The sequence below is a fragment of the Calliphora vicina genome, chromosome 2, assembly GCF_958450345.1.
Source record: "Calliphora vicina chromosome 2, idCalVici1.1, whole genome shotgun sequence".
In the NCBI taxonomy this organism is placed as follows: Eukaryota; Metazoa; Arthropoda; class Insecta; order Diptera; family Calliphoridae; genus Calliphora; species Calliphora vicina.
The window spans coordinates 24,120,138-24,144,720 of NC_088781.1; the positions used below are offsets into that span (position 1 = coordinate 24,120,138).

General features: G+C 27.5%; 1 protein-coding gene across 1 annotated transcript; it reads right to left on the minus strand.

Moving 5' to 3' along the window:
• Nucleotides 1-16,936: 16,936 nt before the first annotated feature.
• Thor (thor) lies at nucleotides 16,937-19,342 on the minus strand. Its single transcript, XM_065501170.1, has 2 exons — nucleotides 18,932-19,342; nucleotides 16,937-17,400 (listed from the first exon to the last, which is right to left on the minus strand). Exons 1-2 carry the CDS (start codon nucleotides 19,068-19,070, stop codon nucleotides 17,192-17,194), a joined length of 348 nt encoding a protein of 115 aa, XP_065357242.1. The 5' UTR covers nucleotides 19,071-19,342; the 3' UTR covers nucleotides 16,937-17,191.
• Nucleotides 19,343-24,583: the final 5,241 nt, after the last annotated feature.

Sequence of the window (24,583 nt, forward strand, 5' to 3'; positions counted from 1 at the left end):
TAAATTTAAAAACCAATTCAAAATATTAATTATTAATACAGACTTATACATAAAATATAAATATAAATATATTTTTTTTGGCTTGTTTTAATTTTGATGTTAAATATTAATTATTAATTAATTATCCTTAAATTATGTACTATATATACAATACAATGTAAATTAGTTATTAGTTTTGATTATGTATCAATCACAATGTATATTATTTAATTATATTTTTTTTGTTTATAAATTTATTAATTTATTTAATTTAAAAAATTATCTGTCTTCATTCTCAATATATGTACGTTTTCTTTTTTTTTAATCTATAATTTTCTACCTAGATTTAAGTACTTTTGTTTTGTTCTCCTCTTTTTTTTAAGTATTTTTATATAATTTTTATTAGTAAGTAAGTATTGAGTGCTGTAAAAGTTGGTTGGCGTTTGGAAGAGTTTTGTAGAAAAATTGTTCTCTTATAGAAAACTTTTTAGTTAAATATACCTTTAAAAATTAAAAATGCTTAAGATTTTTGAAAACCATAAAGTTAATTTATTAAAAAAGTTTATTCTATAAACTCCATCCGACTACCACAATTTCGTTTCTTGAATTAATCCTCTTATTTATTTTGATGTTTTATAAATCTATTCCACTTGAATTACTAGTTATACTGTGGAGTAAACAAACCTGTTTCAATATACTAAATCGTACGATTTGTAGAATTAACAAACTTAAACGATTAACAAAATTGGTGTGATTGTTTTTGATTGAAATCGTAGAATCTTTTAAGAATTTTTAAAAACCACCAAATATAAACATTCCAAACCCCATTTGCTCAGTCTCTGGTTACCTTTTTTTCGTAACGATATACTTCCAATTAATATAATTTTGATGTTGATTGATATTGAGAAAATGGGGCTAAATGTTTTAATTTTTCTCGGCTTTATTGTGAGTTTATTAATGTTCGTTCATTTTCGAAAATAATTCGTTCTTGAAATTGACTCGATTTACAGAAATTGAACGGTGATTTGTATTTATACCATTCACCATTCCTTTTTGTAATTCTATCTGTATATTCAGAATCTTTATAGAAAGCGGAGTTCGTCCATCTATTGAAAATATTTACCTACATGATTGACACATCAATATATCTGCTAAAGCCAAGATCGGTTGCTATTTATATTTTGAAAAATAGGTTCACAAATGCTTTATATATACAAAAACCATTTTTGATCTATATCTGGATTACTAAGTCATCAACATAGAAAGTATGGACATCTAATGATAGATATTTCAAAGACCTCTCCAATGATTTATATAGAAATTCGGATCGACTATGTTTCAAAATCAAATTTTTTCCCAAAAATTTAAAATTTGTCTTAAAGTATATTTTGTTGAAGGGTATATAAGATTCGGCACAGTCTTACTTGTTTTTATGAAAATTTATTAGATAAACTGTTAATAAAATGTTGTTAATGGATTTGTTAAGGGCACTTTAAGTGCATCTTTAAAATTGTGTAATATAGTTGTGTTGAAATTTCAAAAATTTTTAGGACCTTTTTCGTTAAAAATTTTAATAAAACAACTGAAAACTTATTATATTTGCCAATTCTTCTATGTCGAAACACATATGTACATATGTGTGGAAATTATTCGAAATAATTTTTGAAATTAAGTGGTTTCTCATAAAATTTCATTTATTTCTAATTACTTTTATTTGAATAGGGAAGATAGTAATAAAACTCGATCGAATAATTGATTTAATTACGGATTAGGCCAAAAATTCGATAGTTTTTTCGTTCCGGAACAAAGTTTTTCCGAAGACAAGAACCTTCAATGTCAGGAGACCTGTTACAAACAACATCAATTATTCCCTCAAAGTAAGATTGTACTTTGTACTTGCTCTAACATTTAGAGTAATAAATTATCTTAGAAATTGTTAATAGATAAAAGAAGTTTCGGATTAAAGCTTTACGGTTTCAGTCTTTAAAGCCCGGTTTAGGTCAGACTCTAGAAAGTAACCTCGTTGAAACCAAAGCTTCGTAAGCATTTTCAAAATGAAATTAAATTTGTTTTCTTCACTATTCCATTAAAGAATTTGTTAAGAATTAATTCTTAGGCATTATTCCTGAGAATTCATTCTTTATGGAATAAATTCCTTATTGAATTTTTCCTTAATTCAAATCCATAACAAAATAGCTTAAAAATTAAAATTTGCTGATTCTTTTTTACAAAAAGGCATTTTGTAAATATTTTAAAGCAAAACTGAATGAAGAAAAAATATGTTCATTTAATTTGTATTAAATTTTAATGAATCTTATTCAGCCCAATTATGAATACAAAATTCCGCGGGAGTTTGTTCCCCGGGAGTTTTTTCCCATTGAATTTGAATAGGAAAAATGAGAAAAGGGGAAAACTCCCGGGGAATTTTTATTAATAATTGGGCTGATTATGAATTAATTCAACAATGAAAGAATTATTTGCATGAAGCTAAAGAAATTGTTATGTTGGAAATAGTTATGGTATGATTTGCTTTAATTTTTAATTCTGAATTTTAAGATTTTAGTGAATTAGGCTTAAATTGAATTAACTAATGTTGCAGCATTAACAATTTTGCAATATTTAATCATGGTGAGTCCATAAATCCACTGGACGTGGTGAAATAGGGAACTGTCTATGCGGGACCAAAAGGCATTAAGTCTGTTGCTCCATCCTGATCAGAAAGACTCTTGTTTTACACGGCAGAATCTTCTGGGCGTCTGCTATCGGTGGTGGGCGAACACCAAGTACGATATTCGTACGTTATCCTGCTACTGCGAAATTGATGGCGTATCTATGAATGTTGTTCAAAGCTATCATATACGAGCTGTGATCAAATGGATCCTGCCTCTGTATGTTCTCCTCGTATTTAAGTAGGTCCTGTCTGACTCGGGGGAGACTCCAAGTGTCTCTCCAACTGAATTAACTTATTGGAAACTCTGTTTCCATTTACATATGGGAGAAGTGCTGAAAGGTTTTTCTTTTTTGAAGCAACTGGAGCACTTAAGGCAAATCTTAAGTAATTAAAACCGGTCTAACTTTCTAAAAGTATGTTACTTTTCATTCAAATGTAACAAGTTTACAACTTGAAAACTGCAGTACTGTTATAACAGTGTTTGTTATAACAGTTTTTAAGTATACACATTTTTTTAGTAAAATGGTTTATTCATGATGTAAAAGTGAGAGAGTTTCACACAATATTAGTTATTTTATGAGGTTCGTTCGGTTTCACTTTTTGAGAACATTTTTCTTTACATAATCATACTCCTTCCTGGCCTCCAACAAAATTAATCAACTTACAAAATACTTACTTATATATTTCATTTCTAAAACCTTGTAAATATATTGTTTAAAATTTAATACATATTTTTTAAATATATTTTTTTATTTTTATAAATTGTTTCTATTTGCTGTTATAAAACTAAAAAAACAAAACGAAAAAACAAACTAATTTAAGGCACATATAACAAAACAAACAATTGTAATACTTTAAAATAACGTGCAATTAGTAATTAAGTTAAAATATTTTTTTATTAAAAGTTAAAGAAAACAAACAAATACATAAAAACAAAATAAAATATAACAGTTTTATTTATATATTTTTTTATATACATAAAATGTGAAAGAAAAGAAACTAAGAAACGAAAAACAAATTCAACAATTTTGAACCACAATAACATAATAAACAATAGAGTCTACCAATAAAACAATTTTAAATTGTTGATTTAAAAAAAATAAGAATTGAAATTAAAACCCTAAATGTGGGTTTTTTGAAATAATATATTAAAAATCATAAAAACAACGTAAAACTAATAATGTTAACTAAAATAAACTTAAGTGCTGGTTCATAGACGTCAAGTTTACTTGAGCAAGTTTTGAAGTTATAGAAGAGTCTTGAGTCTCTTCTATAAAGTCAAGTTTACTTGAGCAAGTCTTGAGTTTATAGAAGAAGAGATGATAAGAGATTGGAAATAGTTTCCTATTTTACTTTCTCCCTCTTTTATAAAATCAAGGCTAGATCAAGTAAACTTGACGTTTGGGCAACAGCACCAATGAAAGTAACAAATTTTATTGAAAATTTTAAAAATAAGAGAAATTTTGTAAATGTTTGGCTAAAATTCAATAATTAAAAAAAGGAGTTTTGAATATTTGTTTTAAAGTAGTTGTATTTGTTAAATTTTGATTTCTTTTTGATCTCTTTTTGTTGTTATTGTTTATTGTTTTTAAAAAAAATATGTAAAAATTGCAAAACATGTTAATACAAAACGAAAAAATTCTCATTAATATAAATTTTAAAGAAATAAAATTTTTTTATTCTACATTATTGATCTCTCAACTAAATTTTTGTTTAAATCTTTTTTTTTAAAACTTGTATATTATTTAAAGAAATCAAATTTTTTAATTTAAACACAATTCATTATAAAATAAAGAAAATGTCTGTTACAAATTTTGTGTTAAGTTAATTTTGTTATTATTTCAAATTTTTTTTTGTTCATTTTATTATAAAATCTGCCAAATACAACTGCTTTAAATTTAAAATCTTTAATTTTAATAAATTTTGATATCCAAACTCTAAAAAATTTTCAATATTTCTCACGAAATTCTTTACAAAACTTTATAAATCATCAAAATTGTTTAATTTTAAGCTAAAATTTAATGTTTTACTTTCAAAACCAAGACGACAAAAGACAAAGTCTTATAAAAATACAAACAAACACAAAAATTTATAAAATTGGCAAAGTGATATTTGATTATTTTATATATTTACACAAACAAAAAAAAAATTACAATTAAAATAAAATAAGTTTATAAAACCTGGGGAAATTTTTAATAATTTTTTAACAAAAAACTTGTTTAATTTAAGTTCGTTAACAAAACTTGTTTAATTTAATGAAATTATTGTATAATTTTTGAAAATAATTTGAAAAGTGCTTCCGTAAGGTGTGTAAAACAGTAAGAAACTTGTTAAACAATTAAAATTAAACTCATAGAAACTAGTAATACATAACAATAAATTAAAATTCATGAACCATTTATAGTCCAGAAACAAAGTTAAACAATTTGTAATACAATTTGTATAAACAACATTATTTACATTTATTTGAACAAATTCTGGCAATTTCGTTTAAATTAAATGACAAGAATGTTAACTATTCGATAAATTTATCTAAAATAATTGAAATAAGTAATTTTTAATCAAAATTTTGTAATATTTTCATTTACTTTAACAAATTCTGGCAATTTCGTTTAATTTAAATGACTATAATTTCATATATTTTCAATAAATTTAATTAAAATACTTAAAAAGAGTTTATTTTTTAATTTAAAATCATTTTAATCCCAAAATCTTTTAAACATCGTAAAATTCTTAAACATTTAACATTCTGGCAACTTTGCTGTTTCCCCCTCTATAAATGGTTCATGTCTCCACTAAAGCAAAACATAAACAAAAGAAATGAAATGAAAATTTACTAACAATTACAAATTTGCCATATTTATCTTAATGTAACACAACTAAAACGAAATAAAATAATTTATTATTTATTTAATAAAACATAAAACATAATAATACAAAGAAATAAATAATTTAAAAAAAGAATCAACAAAAAATAATGGCTGTATCAATTTTTAAATGTGAAAAAGTAACCCCCCAAATGTTCTCCCTGTTTTTTTTAATAAGAAATTTTTGTTCCTCCCAAACTAATGTGTGTTTATTAAAAAAAATAAACCATTTTGTTAAATATTTAAATGTTTATATTGTATAATTATTAAATATTTTTTATTTGTATAAATAATGATGCTTTAAATATTTATATATTGATATTTTTTTAATGTTTCATTTATTTATTTATTGTCCAACTACTTTTATAGTTTTGTAATTAAGTTCTTTTTTTTATATATTTAATATATAAAGTTTTTATGTGTGTTTTCGTTTTTACCAAAATTTCTTTGTATGTTAAACAAGAAATTAAAAATCAACCTCCCCCTTCTTAATGATCCTCCTTAATTTATAAGTTACTAAAATAAGTTCAATAAGTTACTTATTGCAAGAAACAAAAATTTCAACAAATATATATGAACTCTATGTGTAATGTTTGTTTTTTTTTTATATATATATACATATAAAATTATTTGTTTTCCAAATATGTTTTAGCATTTAAGAAAATGAAAACAAAACAAAAAAAAATAATAATTGTCATACAAAAAAATAAAGAAAAAATTATTACAAAAAAATGCAAAGTTGTTTTATTAATAAAGAAATAATTACACACTTTTTTATGTCTCTTTTAGATCCTTCCTAATCGGTAACAAGTTCCTGGAATATTTTTTTAAATTCCTGGGAGATTTTTCTTTAATTTCTTTAAGTTTTCTTCCTAATGTCACATTCAGGTATGTGATGGAAATCGATTTCGAAAACGAAACGATAGATCGATTCGTTTTGTAAATTGTTTAAACTATAATATTGTTACCACTAATTATACAGATGTGAATCAGCTGGTTTCAATAGAAAAATAACAAAAGAAAATGTCAAAATGATTGTGATTTGAAAATAAGAACAAATATATTTCACACTAGTTTCCTATTGAAAATTGTGTCTTTTTTTCTCGATCTGCAAATCACAACCATTGAATTTTTTTTGACAACTGTCATTTGTTGCATATCTGTAATAATCTGTGATTGTTACTTTTAAATTTATTTGTATCACAAAAAGAGTGAGACAAAAAAACTTCACACCAGCCACAAATTATACTTTGTACAAGAAATTATTCAGCCCAATTATGAATAAAAATTCCCCGGGAGTTTTCTCCCTTTTCCCATTTTCCTATGTAAATTCAATGGGAAAAAACTTCCGGCGAATTTTTTATTCATAATTGGGCTAATTATTTTTTTAATCACGTTAGCTTTAAAAAATATGCCAGATATTATATTTTCTAAATCATTCATTTTTTTTAGTTTAGCAGAGAAAAATATGAATAATATTTTATTGAAAATTTTCTAAATGACATAGAACAAATTACAAAGTTAAGTATGATTTCGTTTTATACATTTTCAACAAGTTAAAATGAAACAAGTTATAAATCTAACACCCCCACTCGAAATCTACTTTAAAACAATCCCAAAAGTTTACAAAAATTTAAATGCTTTTCCTTAGAAACGGGTTTAGTCAAAAAATCAGCTAGTTGATCATTTGTAGATATTCCAATAAACGAAACTTGATTTGATTGGCGTTTTTCTCTTATGTAATGATGCCTTATATCAATATGCTTCGTTCTTGGATGATATACTTCATTCGAGGCTAAGTGTGTGGCACTTTGGTTGTCACAACATATGTTAGTAGGAATTTGATCGTTAAATTCAAAATTAAGTTCCTTTTCCAGCATTCTTAGCCACATGATTTCTTGCACTGCTGCCGATAACGCCATATATTCGGCCTCTGTTGTAGATAATGCAATGGTTGGTTGTCGTTTGCTATTCCAGGATATTGCTGCATTTTGTAATAAATTAACGTAACCAGTAACTGATCTTCGATCTTCCAAATCATTACCCCAATCAGAATCTGTATACGAAATAAGATTATTATTACCATTAGTATAAAAATGTAACTTGTAATGAGTAGTTGCTTTCAAATATCGAAGAATACGTTTCACAGCTGTCCAATGAATTCGGGAAGGAGCTTTATTAAATTTACTTAAAAAATTGACAGCTTGACTTATATCAGGACGTGTGCATTGAGCAGCAAATAATAAACTACCAATAGCTTGTTGATACGGAACATTTTTCATTGTATCATCTTCACATTCGGATTTTGAAAATTTTTGATTAAGGTCCATTGGTGTAGATATTGGATTACAATTTTCCATTTCATATCTTTTCAACATGTTTAGAATATATTCTTCTTGATCCAGAGTTATATGATCATCAGTTTTAATTATTCGCATTCCTAAACATCGTTTTGCTTCACCTAAAAATTTCATTTTGAAATTTTCCATTAATTTTGTTTTAAATAATTGACTAAAATCCATATCATTAGTAAATAGGAGCATATCATCTACATAAAGCGCCATAAAAGTAATTTTGTTACCTTCAATTCTATAATAAATGCAAGGATCAAGTTTAGAACGTTTCATACCATATTTTTGTAAAGCATCATTCAATTTATTATTCCAAACATGACTTGCTTGTTTCAATCCATAAAGTGCTTTCTGCAACTTTAAAACATGTCCATTGGGAACTTTCACAACTGATGGCGCTTCAACATAAACATTTTCCACCAAATCACCTTGTAGAAAAGCAGTAACTGCATCCATTTGTTCAATTTTCAAATTGTATCTTGCAGCTAAAGCCATTAAATAACGTATTGATGTATATCGGACAACTGGTGAAAAAGTTTCTTCGTAGTCAATTCCTTTTCGTTGTGTGAAACCTTTGACTACAAGCCTGGCTTTATAACGAATTGAATCATCCTGTTCCTTCTTCTTCTTGAAAACCCATTTTGTCTTAATTAGATTACATTTATCGGGTTTTGGAACTACTATCCATGTTTTATTTTCTTCTATGGACGATAATTCGCTATTAATAGCTTCTTGCCACTTTTGGTTTTCTCTTGATGAAAGAGCTTCTTCAATGCTATTTGGTTCTTCTTCGGAAAGTTCAGCACAATAACTTAACCAATTCCAAGTTCTTTTTTCTTTATTGGCTAGTCTTTCACTTCTTCTAGGATTGGATTCCCCCACTGCACCTTCATTACAGCTTTCAGTTTCTACAATTTGACAATCAGTAGTTTCACTTGAGTCTAAAGTTTCTTCAATATTATTGGAATCGTTAGTTGATTCTACTTGGTCAGATTCTTGACATTCCCCCACTTCATTCTCATTAATAGAATTAAATGATAATGAACTAAAGTTGGAATTATTATCTTCATCATCAAGATTATTTGAATTCATAGGGACGTTTTCATTTTGTTTGCTGTCACAACTGAAAAAATAATATTCTTTTCCTTTTGTCTGTAATAAATAAAAAGCTTTTTTATTTTCATCGAATTTTACGTCTCGACATGTTACGACTATCTTTTTGTCTATATCATATATACGGTAACCTTTAATGTTAATGCCATATCCAACAAAAATACCATTACTTGATTTTGAATCCCACTTTTTGCGTTTTTCTTTAGGTATAAGTGAAACAGCTAAACATCCAAATATTTTCAAGTGACTTACGTTAGGTTTCTTTTTTGACCATAATTCTTGAGGTGTATATTTCAATAGTTTGTGTGGGGATCTGTTGACAACATATGCAGCGGTCTGCACTGCTTCAGCCCAAAATTCCTTCGGAAGTTCCGCATCACACAACATTGATCTTGCCTTTTCAGTTAATGTTCTGTTAACACGTTCCGCAAATCCATTCTGTTGAGGATTGTATGGTACTGATTTTTGATGTTGAATACCCCACTTCTTTAATGCAGCTTCAAATGTTTTGTTTATGTATTCTGTGCCATTGTCGCTTCTTAGTATTTTGATTTTGCTTTCTGTTTGATTTTCTGCAACAGATTTGAATTCTTGAAAATTTTCAAAAACGTCAGATTTATTTTTTAAAAAATAAACAAATATTTTGCGTGAAAAATCATCTACGAATGTTACAAAATACCGATTATCACCAAGCGACTTTACTTCCATGGGTCCACAGACATCAGTGTGTACTACCTCCAAAATTTTTGAAGCTCTATTTCCTTCGTTGGGAAATTTAATCTTACATTGTTTACCACCGGTACATCCTTGGCATAGCTCTTTATTCATAGAGTTGACATTAAAGTCCAAACCAATTACCATACCATTGCTTAGCTGCTTTAAACCATCGTAATAGAGATGTGCAAAACGTTTATGCCATATTTCCATTGAGTCTTTGCCACTGGCATTAAATGCTTGATAGGATTTTGGCGTATTTAACCTATACATACCATTTTCACATATAGCACTTGCAATCATTTGTCCATTTGAACCAAAAATATTTCCGCCATTCTTATCGAATACTATTCGATTACCAGCACTACACATTTGACTCACTGATAATAAATTTTCTGTTATATCTGGAACATATAAAACGTTTTTAACCGGTATTACATATTTACCAAATTCTCCACAAATATTTATTTCAATATCGCCCTTTGATTTCACTTTTAGTGAATTGGCACCTGCTGTTTTTATTTCACCTTCATATGGTTCAAATTTCTTAAAAATTTCTTTCTCCTTCGTCATATGTGCCGAAGCACCACTATCAATGTACCATTTTGATTTATTATTCACATACCTACCGCTCAATGCATAAAATGATGTACTATTCTTGAAATTTTTCTTTTTCTTTATGGTTGGACAATCAGCTTTAAAATGACCTAAGCCATTGCATCCAAAACATCTGCGTTCAGATCCATTTCCTTTTTGCTTTTTTGAAACGCTTTCTTGCTAACTAATGCATGACATGAACTTTCGACTCTGACATCTTGAAGTAATTTCATCTTGATTGAATCAGCTGTTATTTTTGTACCACAGCTTCCAAGAGACATTATCATCGGCCTATACGTTTCCGGTAATCCTTTTAGTAGTAAACAGCCCAACCATTCATCATCTACAACAAAACCTATTGATCCCAATTTTTGAGATGCAATTACAATTTGAGATACGTAGTCCTCAATTGAAGAACAATCTTCCAAGCTTTTGTAACAACCCGACTTTTCTGTCCAAACCTGAATCCTGGAACAAATCCTTAAGAGCTTTCCATACATGGCATGTCTTTTCGCAACCTCTAACATAAACATAGAGTGACTTATCCAAAGCTAAAATTACACGGCATCTTGCTTTTTCATCTTCTTCAGGTTTGTAGTTTTCCAAAACAACATCTACATATTTCCACAAGCCTTCCAATCGTAATTGTGTTTCCATAGCAAAACTCCATGTTAGCCAATTTTCCGAACCAACAAGCTTTTCAAATTTCTCAATTTGACCAACTGCCATTTTTTTAGAATTCGTTAATTCTTTTTATTATATATTTCTTTTTTCGTTAAATTTACAAGATTTAAAATTGTATTTAAAAAAATCTCAATTTGCTGGGCTCATAACCTTTTAGTTTAGCAGAGAAAAATATGAATAATATTTTATTGAAAATTTTCTAAATGACATAGAACAAATTACAAAGTTAAGTATGATTTCGTTTTATACATTTTCAACAAGTTAAAATGAAACAAGTTATAAATCTAACAATTTTCAACCAATATGGAATTTCAAAAAAATAGCTAAAGATCTGAAAAGCCATTAAACAGTATAAGGAAGACTTGAACATTGAAAGATAACCTGGATCAGAAAGAAAAAAGGTCTAATATATTTTGGTAAGGAAAAAGAAGTCGAACAACTCTTTCGAAGAGCACCGAACATTTCTATCAGAACTGCAGCTTTTAAAGATAAATGCTCTGATTCTTTTGTCGTATAAAGTTCAGAAAGTTCCAGATCGCAATGCGTTACAGAACTTAGAAGCAAAAGAACAAGCGAACAAATTGAGGTCAAATTAAATAAAAAATACTCCTGGCAGACTTTTCACAACTTCGGGTCAAGATTTTTATGTGGCAGATGGCAAAAGAAGCCAATCATTTGTGACATCAGCCACGATAAACACAGAAATGTATATTACGGAGTGGTTATAAAAACGGTATTGGGCTCTTGTAAAAAGTATTATAGAACACAGGAAAGGTATTCGAGGGCATGTCCATTTTTAAGCGCCAGTGGAAAAAAAACATGTTAAAAAATTACATCAATTTAGAAAATGTTGTTGATCATTTGCCTAGGACTTGATCAATATTTAATTTATTTTGTATATCTTAACAATAAGTGCCAGCCTACTAATATTCATATCAAAAACATATCAAGACTGCTTGGCGTAAATGACTTTAAAACCATTTGTTGATTAGTCAGACCACAACACGGTCTGACCGTAAGTCGGTTGGTTGGTCTATGAATAGTATGTTCTGTGCGAACGTTTATCTGCTGGTTTGCGGCCGCTGGCAGAGCATGCAAAAAAACAACGACATGTACGCGTGTCGTTCACATTTGGGTGGAACTTAGTCTCAGCAGGCATCATAAAAAATAAATACAAAATACTTCATACATACATACATGTATAAAAACTTTTAATGAAAAAATCAAATAAAAAAACTGCTCATTTTAAAAACTACGCAGTAGTTTTTTTTCTTCAATTCTATTTCACTAATGAATTTTGTTTTTCTAGTGTGAACTTTTTTTTTTAGCTGGATTTGTTTACATTTTTAATAATGTTAAAGTCGGCTGACTGGCCGGCAATAATATAAAGTTTATGCAAATAAAATATCAAATAAATAACAAGTGGAAATAAAAAAATAAACGGTGAAAAATACATACAATGAAAATTGTATGAGAGCGAACATTGATGTATGTAGTTCGTGTTTAACTAACAAGTTGTAATAGTGATTATAATTGTTAATTACTAATTAACACCTAAATAATATTGAAAAATTAGCATTAATTATGAAGAGGACACTGACTGCCTACTCTCGTAAGATTGCTGCATTGGTTTTCTCTACATATTTGCTAAAATTGTTCTATTTTTAATAAATTGCTTTGTTAATATTAGAGGACACTGACTACCCATTTTCATAAGATTACTACATTGGGTTTCTGTACATATTTGCTAAAATTGTTCTATTTTTAATAAATTGCTTTGTTAATATCTGTTTACGGTCTATTTGTATTGAAAACGGAGCAATTGTCATCTATAAATTCCCATATACAAATGTATATAGAACACATGTTAATAATGTTTTGTGTTGCTGGCAACATGTTGCTTCGCATGACTGATGCATGCTGGCATTAAAACTTGTTTATGTTTCGGTTAATTGTTAGCAACATTTTGTTATACAACTTCGACTGACTGATTCTGATTTGAAATGCTTTACAACAGTTTTTAATATTTCTTAAAAATTCTAGAACAATTTAAAATATTCAAAAGAATTGAGGAATTTTAGATGTTCCTCAGATTTAAATAACATTTATAAAGAAATTAAAATTTTAATGGAAACTTTCAAATATTTCTTTTAGTTCTAAACTTTTTTCTTTAAAAATTCGTACTGAATCCTAAAAAAGTTAACATCCTTTACAAAGTTAACATATTACTATAGTTGTTTTAAGAGAATTGTTTTTAATTTTCTCATTTCTAAATAATTTGATTTTTAAATTTATTTTTTTAAATTTGAATCCACAATAAATTTAGAAGCGTTTTAAAAATGTAGCATTTCTAAGGAGCTCTACTTTGAGATTTTGAGTGATCTGTGGGGTGGTCCATCGCTAAAGCTTAAACTCGAAAAGTCCTCTACTACGGATATATGAAATTTAATCTCAATCAGATCAGCCAGTTAGAAATGAAAATTATTGATTTCCTAAATAATTTAATAAAAAAGCTCCTTCCCGGGAATTCTCGGTACAAATTTCCCGGGAATTTTGCAAATTTTTCAGTACCGGATTCCCGGTATTTTTAGTCGGGAATCCCGGGAATTAAAAACTCACGAAAATACATAGAAAACAAGTTAGAATTCTACTTTTTTCACCAAAAAACAGTTAAAAATGTTTTGCTTATACAGTTTATTATTATAATTTATTTGGAGTTTTTCGTATGAAAATTTCATTATTTATAGAATTTATTTCTTATTGAATCATTCTAATTTCTTCTTCAAATCCATAACAAAATAGCTTCAAAAATTTATTAAATGATTAAATTTATCTTCAATTCAAGTGTAGTACAAAAAGGCTTAAGATAATTTATTCAATTATTTTTGTAAATGATTTGATTTAACAAATATTTAATTAAAATTAATTCAGTTTAAACAAAGGCTTTGGAATGAATCTAAAAAATTAAATATTAGGAATGGATTTATGGAATGAAAGGCTGACATTCTTTAATTACGGATTAAGATTTTGGTGAATTAAGCTCAAATTTTATTAATTAATTCGAAGCTCTGATATTTAATAATTATAACACTAAGTTTTTATATGAAATTTGGCTATAATATTCCTAATTTACAGTATCATTATATATTTCGTGAATAGCCGGGTACCCGGGAATGTAGAAAAAAATTTCTCGATTCCCGGGAATCAAAAAAGGTCGGGAAATTAAAAACCCTAATCACAACATAAGTATTCTAGATAAGTTGGAGAATTAACAGAAAATTATCTTATCATTTGATTCATAATAATTTTGGGGGAAAAAAGAAATTTGTATGTCCAATTCCATCAGCCAATAAAGTTTTTAAGTTATTAAAAGTTTTTAGGTTATGTTAGGTTTAAGCATCTCACTTGGATTCATTCAAAAAAACTGATCCCGTTGTGATAACAAAGAAGTAAACAGCATGTCCCTCATACAACATTCGTTGTTTCCATATTGAATCAACCAGATTCTCTGATGAGGGAATGGATGTCTCTCACATTCATCCTCGACAACTCTTCTAAACATGAGAGGATGGGCTTTCCAAGAATACGCTAGAGCCGGGAAATGGCAAAATAGTCTGTGTCGCACATATCTCCTACTCTTCTTCGTTTTGATAGCATCTACAGTAATCCACTGTTCAAGCGGTTTACTTGGGTCCATTAAAAAGATCCCGTTGTGATAACCAAGAAGTAAAATGTTTCCATATTGAACCAACCAGATTCTCTGATGAAGGAATGGATGTGTCTAACCTTCATCCTCGACAACTTGCCTTGTCGTCCATTTCGTCTGTCATATAATTAACCTGATTTATACTAAGTCCAGGGACCTAGAATGTCCATCTCATTTAGGAACACCCGGCATTCTTCGGTTAACCTAGATGTCGTAAAGACATCCGCTATTTAATTAACGGTAGTCTTGCTATCAGTAAATGTGATATTACGAGATATTTGATAATACCTAAGCCAGTTTGATGCACATTTTATGGCAGTAATTTCCACCTGGAGAGCAGCATTAATCTATTAGGAGCTACTCAAGCAACAATTTCAAAACCTATGCAGCAGCAGGATTTGTCCAAAAGCAGGGAAATTGGGTACCATACGAATTGAAGCCGAGATACCTTCAAAGAAAATAATTTTTGCACCGAATCATTACTTGCGATGAAAAATGAATTAATTACGATAACCCGAAGCGGATGAGATCGATACCAAAGCCAAATATCCATGGCGCTAAGGTAATTCCCTGTAGTTCTCTGAGTTGCCGAAATCGGACGAGACCATCACAGGAAACCTGCTTCATTTGAAGCGAGTATTGGCCGAAAAATACCCAGAATATGAGTCCAGATATGAAACCGTAATATTCCATCATGACAATGCTCGGCCACATGTTGCAATACCCGTTAAAAAGTATTTACAATGAAGTGGTTGGGTAGTTTTGCCTCGCCATTTTATAGTCCATACCGTGACCCGTCCGACCCGTCGATGCAGAACGCTCGCCTTGGGATACGCTTCAATATCCGATATTGGCTTGATTCGTTCTTGGAATCTACAGTGGTGGCCAGGAATTTAAGACAAAAATTGTTTGCTAAATTCCACGTTATTGTCAATTATTTTTTCAAATATTTCCACAAATATGTATGCATGAGGACTGTTTTAACAGACAAGTGTGTTTTATTCGACTGTGTCAATTCATACATATTCACCATGAACACATACAATTTTTCTACAACTTGACCAAAAAAAATATTTTTTAAATAAACATATTTTCTCACATTTATATCATTATAATTTTATTATTATAAAATATTCGGACCAAATTTTGTATTTTTAGTTCCATTAGTTTCGGTCATATCATGTTATTAACAGCGGATGTTCGCTGAGGTGGGTCACCGTATTTCCACATATCTTTGTCCATATGTGTTTTACCGATTTTTCCAAACATTTTTCAGAAACTAGAAACATTAATAACAAATTTCATACCCTTAGAGGTCCTTTTATTTTGGCTCTATCGCACTTAAAATTCAGTTGATGAAAAAAATTCAAGTATTTGTCTTAAATTGGTGGCCACCACTGTATATGTTGTCATAAAGGTGGGGAAAAGGTCATAGCTAACAATGGTCAATACTTTGAATGAATTTATGTATATGTAGTGTTCAAATGTTTTAAAATAAAAGTAAAAAATATTAAAAAATTATGACTTTTATTGACGCCAACTGCAGAACTTTTGTTTTCATTTAATTTGAAAAATTTCTTAATCTAAAGTTTATCAAATTATAACTATTTGTCCATTTTTGAACTTTTTGAAATATTTTAGATCTGTTATTTCAAAACTAGTTTTTAATTCAAGAGTAAATAATGTTCATGATTTCAGTTTTAAACCAAGGTCAGTTAATCTTTAAGTGATTATACTCAAAGTTCTATTTGGTTCTGTTCTGTTTGGTACTATTTAAAGTTAATAAAACAAATCGTGTTTTTTAATAAATATTTTATGTTTTTTTATTTTTATATAATTTTTTTAAATATTTTTTATTTTTTTTGGGTTTTTTTAAATAATTTTTTTATAAAAATGTCTTAAAACTACAAGTTATGACACAATGATGTTTGTTTTTAAAATAAAAATGATTTTGAAAAAAATTTTAAAAAAGTTTTTTTAACAAATCTTAAGAATTTTTTTAACTAAAACACAAAAGGTTTTTGGACAAATTGTTTGCAATTATAAACCAAACAGTCAATATGACTGAGGAGAAACAAAAAAATTAAATGAAATTTAAAAAAAAATATATAATAATTTTTTTAAAATAAAATAATAATTCAAATAAAAAACTTAAAACTAAATGCAAAATTAATGATGTAAATGTAGCTTAAACTATTTATAAAAAAAGGAAGCAATGATTCAATATTTGGATGTTGATTTTTTTAACAGCATATTATGAAAATTTAGAAATCGTTTAATAGATTTTTAATTACAGCTAAAAAAAAAAACATTGAGGCAGTATTGGAATTTTTAGCGAAGTACTGTAAAGATAGACTTAAAAGGTTTCCAATTTCTTTGTCACTTCTTCTTAAAGCTTCTAGGCTTATAAATTATTTAATGATGAGGGTTTTTGAGGAGAAGATTTTAAGTGGCAGGAATTATGTTTTTTAATATTGATGAAATTTTTCTTTGTTTGTTTGTAACAAATTTACAATTCCAATTGGAATTGTTCTTGCTCCTCTATCTTCAAGGATTGCACTTTCTTGCTTAAGTCCGAGGGGAGTGGCACACACTTGCGGAAGGGAGTGCGTGGTGTACCTCTCATCAAACAGCTGGGAATATTGCTGGGTGGCGATTGACTCAAGGGAGATTGGCGCAAGTTTTTCAAAAAAGCACGTTCATAAATCAATTTAGTGCCTGAAATTATAAAGTAAGATAATTGGTTTATTAGTTAAAATTGTTAATTTGAGATAAAAATATTTTTTAAAGTCTAATACGCCATTTGGCCTATCATATCTTTGACCTTGTTTAAAGTGGTTTGAAGGCTTTTTAGGTTTTTGTTTTTATTTTTTATGATTTGTAATAATAATTGATTAGAAATTTGAAAAATTTGTTAAAGAAATTGATAACCAAACAAAATTACTCATTTCATAATGATAAAGTAGGGCAGCAATTAATAGAAAATTATCTTATCATTTGTTTCAAACCAGAAGTTATTTCTTTTTTAAGTGATTCATAATTTTTATGTTTTATTTAAATTAGAGAATAGACAAAATCAAGATTGTGTTATATTGATTTGATATTGTTGTTGAGTCAATGTCTTAAATTTGGAAATTACAATCAAGTTTTTTTTTTGGGCAAATTGCATCAGCCAATGAACTTTAAAGGTTTTATAAGTGATTCATTTGTATTGTTAATGAAATAGATTAAATATTTGTGGCTATTTAAAAAGTTAATCAACAACATTTAAAGGTTTTTGTTTAATTTATTTTGAAATAATTTTGTTATAAAATAGAAAATGGGAATTATAAAGAATTTTTAAATGAATATCAAATTTTTACTAAAGAAAATCTTTTAAATTTCAAAATTTCTTTGTTATTTGAAAAAGATTCGAACATGTGTTTTAATTTTACAACAATTTTATGAATTTTGAAATTTGATTTAATAAGAATTATTAGTTTTTTTTAAAAGATGAGCAAAAAATTCAAAATAAATCTAAAACAAGTCATATTTATGTAAAATTATTAAATAATTTCAAATTTTACTCTGATTTTAAATGAGTTTTGTTAATAAATTAAGATTTTAAATGTAATTTTTTTAATAATTCTTAAGAACGTTTTAATTTCATTTAGTTTTGATAGTTTTTTTTTCAAATCTTCGAACTGAATCTAAAAAATGTTAAAATTTTTTAACAGAATTGGAAAATTGGAAAATTTTATTTCGATTTTAAATGATATTTATAAAGAAATTAAGATTTTTAATGACATTTTTTAAATATTTCTTAAGAAAGTTTTAATATCTTTTAGTTTTGATAGTCTTTCTTCAAAATTTCTTCAAAAAGTGAAAATTTTCCCAATTTTTTTTTTCAAATTTCAAGTGTTAATTTGATTTTGAATGAGTTTAACAAAGAAATTAAGATTTTAATTGAAAATTTTAAATATTTGTTAAGAAAATTTCTAAATTGTTTTAGTTTCAAATGTTTCTCTTTAAAAATTCGTACAAACTCTTAAAAAAAGTTAAAATTTTGTACAATAAATGGGAACTTTCAATTGTTGCAATAGTTAGATTTAAGAGAAATAAATGTTTTTAAATTTCTCATTTCTAAATAAATTGATTTCAAAATTAAACATTTTCCATTTCGCTCAATAATTTCAATATATATTTTAAAAAGAAACCCCGACCTTTCCCAACAATTTCTAATTTTTAAGGAAAATTATGTTCAACTTACCACCGGGTGTTGTTGAGTACAAAGTGCCACCGGGTGTAGAAGAATAAACTTCCGGCATTTGGATGGGATCCGTAATGGTGATTTTCTTGGTTTTTTGTGGTACATTCATGGCTTGACGGGCAGTTGGTGAAGCAGACATGTTTAAAGATTTTTTGTTGTTTTGCACTTTTAAATGAATTTCAAAATTATTATTTTTTTGGATGTTTTCAAACACTTGGTGTTGCTATTTGTTTTGGTTTTTAAAAAACGCGTTTAAAGCTTTTCTACACTTTGAATTTATTTTACACTTTGAAACAAAAAAAAATTTTAAATTTCTTTTGTTTTTGAAATATTTTTGTTCAAAATTAACTTATTTAATTTCTAGTATTTGCACCAGTTTAGGTAGTGTGACTATTAAGAAAGTCAAGACAGAAATGTTGTTCTAATCTAACCAGACAGCCGCTATTTATACGAAATGCGGACGTGCCAGAATATAAAAATGAATGGCTCTCTAGCCGGCGAAATGTTTACAGCTACTTTATTAATAATGCTCTTTCTCCCTTGCTCTTTGGTTTCCTTGAAAACAATCTCTGAGATACATTGAATATGTGTTTATGTTGTTGTTTTTTTCTTTTTGTTTTGTTTACTAACCCCAGTGTTTGTTGTTTAATCGTACACTCATACACACCCCTACAGATGGCGTGTTTTTGTTTTGCTTTTAAAAATAAAAATAAAGAGTTGTTTGTTTTGTATATTTTTTGTTTATAATTTCTCTGATAAATAAAAAACAAAAGCAAAACAAAATTTAAAAAATACTATAAAAAAATAAATTTACTGCGCACTGTTTGAATTCTTTGAAGAATTTTTAAAGAATTTGTTGTTGTTGGCTCTTAAATTTTATGTTGGATTTTGAGATTTAGTAGTAGTTTTGAAAAACATGTTTTTCTTAACAGTTTTATAATTTTATAAGATTCTAATTAATTTTTCTCTTTCTCTCTCTCTGATTTCCAATTTTAAATTATTGTTTATCTTTTATAAATATGTATTTTTTATTTTGTTATTGTTTTTGGTTTTATTTAAATACATAGTATTCGTTTTATTTACCGGCGCGGCATGGTTTCATTGCACCCATTGATTTATTTGTTGCTGGACAAGGCCACCCCTTTTTGTTTTGGTATTTTGAATACCCTACATTATACTTTTCAAAGATTAGAGAAATTTGAAAAATTCTTTATTTAAACAACAACAAATTCAATAGTATTTTAAAGTCTTTGAATTATTTTATGATTTTTTTGCATGATTTGACAATTTTAAGAAACTAGCTTTTTAGACAAGTTTTCAAGACTTAATTTAAGAATTTACAAATTAGTGCAGTTTTTTTTAGTAAAACGTGTTATTGAAATAAATTTAGTGGATATGTATTTTGAAAAAGAATTTAACTGATTTATTAGTAAAATTTTAGCTTCAATTGTAGGTCTTTAATAAGTCATTTTAGGTTCAATCGTAGGTCTTTATCAAGTAAAATTTTACCTTCAGTTGGAGGTTTTTATTAAGTAAAATTTTAGCTACAATCATAAGTCTTTATTAAGTAAAATTATAGATTCAATCGTAGGTGTTTAGGAATTCAAATTTTAGCTTCAATCGTAGGACTTTAGGAATTCAAATTTTAGCTTCAATCGTATGTCTTTTATTAAGTAAAATTTTAGCTTCAATCAAAGGTCGTTATCAAGTAAAATTTTAACTTCAATCGCAGGTCGTTATTAAGTCAAATTTTAGCTTTAATCAAAGGTCTGTATTAGGTAAATTTTTTGCTTCAATTAAAGGTCTTTATTAACTAAAATGTTAGCTTCAATCTTAAGTCTTTATTAAATAAAATTTTAGCTTCAATCGTAGGTCTTTATTAAGTAAAATTTTAGCTTCAATCATAGGCCTTTATTAGGTAAAATTTTAGCTCCAATCAAAGGTATTTATTAAGTAAAATTTTAGCTTCAATCCTAAGTCTTTATTAAGTAAAATTTTAAGTTCAATAGCAGGTCGTTATTAAGTCAAATTTTAGCTTCAATCAAAGGTCTGTATTAGGTAAATTTTTAGCTTCAATTAAAGGTCTTTATTAAGTAAAATTTTAGCTGCAATCCTAAGTCTTTATTCAGTAAAATGTTAGCTTCAATCGTAGGTCTATATTAAGAAAATTTTAGCTTCAATCATAGGTCTTTATTAAGTAAAATTTTAGCTTCAATCATAGGCCTTTATTAGGTAAAATTTTAGCTCCAATCAAAGGTATTTATTAAGTAAAATTTTAGCTTCAATCCTAAGTCTTTATTAAGGAAAATTTTAAGTTCAATCGAAGTCCTTATTAAGTAAAATGTTAGCTTCAAAGGTCTTTATTAAGTAAAATTTTAGATTCAATCGCAGGTTTTTATTAAGTAAAATGTTAGCTTCAATCAAAGATCTTTATTAAGTAAAATTTTAGCTTCAATCAAAGGCCTGTATTATGTAAATGTTTTGCTTCAATCGTGAGTCTTTATAAGTATAATTTTAGCTTCAATCGTAAATCTTTTTTAAGTAAAATTTTAGTTTCAATCATAGGTATTTATTTAGTAAAATTTTAGTTTTAATCGTAGGTCTTTATTAAGTAAAATTTGAGCTTCAATCGTAGGTCTTTTGAAGTAAAATTTTAGCTTCAATCGTAGGTCTTTAATAAGAAGAATTTTAGCTTCAATCAAAGGTCTTTATTAAGTAAAAGTTTATCTTAGGTTTTTATTGAGTCTAATTTTTGCTTTAATCGTATGTCTTTTTAAAGTCAGAAATTTCGGTTACGGTATTTTAGCGCTAAAGGTGAACGATTGTATAGGAAAGGTTAGCTAAACCGTTAGCCAACTTTGAAACATTGCCGATGTAGGGTTTTTAAATTCCAACCACAATTTTCCCATTTGTTGTTGTTTACATTTTTAATTCAAATTTTTAATGTATTTGTCGTACATAAAATTATGGCTTTTAAATAAATTAACATTTATTTCTATTGCATTTGAAATGATGGCGTTTGAATTCTATTTTGTAAACAATTGTTTAATTTTCTAACACATTCTTCCATGTGCAATTTGCGAACACAAAAAAATAAAATATTGACGATATTTTTCTAAGGCGTAATTCTCAATCGTATTACCAACAGTTTATTAAACCAATTTACATTTTTTTAAGGCATTAGATAATTTCTTTTTATAAATAAAAAAGATACAAAACAAATTATTTATTTATTTGAAAATAAAATTGATTGAAAGGTGTAAATGGTTCTATTCTTTTAAGGAACATTTAAATTTTTATTTATAAAAAATATAAATTTATAAAAATAATAATTATGTTTATTTGAAATTGAATATACAATTGTTTTTAAAGCTAATTAGTTTAATAAAAACCACTTGAATTAAAATAACACTGTGCAACATTTTTTGGGTCAGTTGGGTCAAAACTCCCGGATTTTATTTTCATATGTTTTAATATAGTATCTATGAAGAGTTGAGAGTGATTTTAAAAATCTATAAGAATAAATTCGATTTTTTAGTGAGGGGGAAAATTTCCTTTTTTACCTCCCTGGATCCGCGCTTGTTCTTATTATAACAAAAATCTTTGAGCCTTTAGGTCTCCGATAGTCTATTTTTTTATTTTGCATTAGTTTCATTCGTAATATAACTTTTTAGATGCGCAGTGCATTTGATGCCACGCTTCTGCTCTTCAAATATATTTATCGAATATGTTTCACATCAATTTCAATTTGAAAATTTTTTTTGTTACATAATTCTGCAGTCTTTATTAAAACCATTTATTGAAAATTTAATTAAATTTTATCTCTATAATGAAAACAATAATATCATTTTTACATTCTTAAAATCCATTAGGAAATACTTATGTAATTATATCGAGTTGCTGATGACATGCTGTTTGTTGGCAAAAGTGTTTCAAAAAAGAGCTGTTAAATAAAAAAAATATTAAGTAAAATTTTAGCTTCAATTGTAGGTCTTTATTATGTCGAATTATAGCTTCAATCGTAAGTCTTAATTAGGTCCAATTATAGCTTCAATCGTAGGCATTTATTAGGTCGAATTATAGCTTCAATCGTAGGTCTTTATTATGTCAAATTATAGCTTCAGTCGTACTTTTTTATTAGGTCGAATTATAGCTTCAATCGTAGGTTATTATTATGTCGAATTATAGCTTCAATCATAGGTCTTTATTAGGTCGAATTGTAGCTTCAATCGTAGGTCTTTATTAGGTCGAATTATGGCTTCAATCGTAGGTCTTTATTAAGTCGATTTATAGCTTCAATCGTAGGTCATTATTATGTCGAATTATAGCTTCAATCGTACTTCTTTATTAGGTCGATTTATAGCTTCAATCATAGGTCATTATTATGTCCAATTATAGCTTCAATCGTAGGCATTTATTAGGTCGAAATATAGCTTTAATTGTAGGTCTTAATTATGTCGAATTTAGCTTCAATCGTAGGTCATTATTATGTCGAATTATAGCTTCAATCATAGGTCTTTATTAGGTCGAATTATGGCTTCAATCGTAGGTCATTATTATGTCGAATTATAGCTTCAATCATAGGTCTTTATTAGGTCGTATTATAGCTTCAATCGAAGGTCATTATTATGTCGAATTATAGCTTCAATCGTAGGTCTTTATTAGGTCGAATTATAGCTTCAATCATAGGTCTTTATTAGGTCGAATTATAGCTTCAATCATAGGTCTTCATTATGTCGAATTATAGGTTCAATCGTACTTCTTTATTAGGTCGAATTATAGCTTCAATCGTAGGTCATTATTATGTCGAATTATAGCTTCAATCATAAGGTTTATTAGGTCGAATTATAGCTTCAATCATAGGTCTTCATTATGTCGAATTATAGCTTCAATCGTACTTCTTTATTAGGTCGAATTATAGCTTCAATCGTAGGTCATTATTATGTCGAATTATAGCTTCAATCATAGGTCTTTAGTAGGTCGTATTATAGCTTCAATCGAAGGTCATTATTATGTCGAATTATAGCTTCAATCGTAGGTCTTTATTAGGTCGAATTATAGCTTCAATCATAGGTCTTTATTAGGTCGAATTATAGCTTCAATCATAGGTCTTCATTATGTCGAATTATAGGTTCAATCGTACTTCTTTATTAGGTCGAATTATAGCTTCAATCGTAGGGGTTTATTAGGTCGATTTATTGCTTCAATCGTAGGTCTTTATTTAGACAAATTAGAGTTTCAATTGTAGGTCTTTATTATGTCGAATTATAATTTCAATCGTAGGTCTTTATTGAGACAAAATTTAGCTTCAATCATAGGTCTTTATGTTGTCGAATTATAGCTTCAATTGTAGGTCTTAATTAGATCGAATTATAGCTTCAATCGTGGTCTATATACATTAAAATGTCAAAATTTTGCTTCAATCGAAAGACTTTATTAAATCCAATTTCAGTTTTAATCGTAGGTCTTATTAAGTCATCATAACAATGACGGTTGTTAATCTTGTTAAGAACACATCATTTTAGAAAACCCTATTCCATACTATGTATTCGAACTTGTAACAAATACCAATAAATAATCCTCTTAAGCAAAGAACTCAAGTCAATGGGATAAAGTGGGGTGTGTGAATGAGATCCAGAAACTAAGAAAATG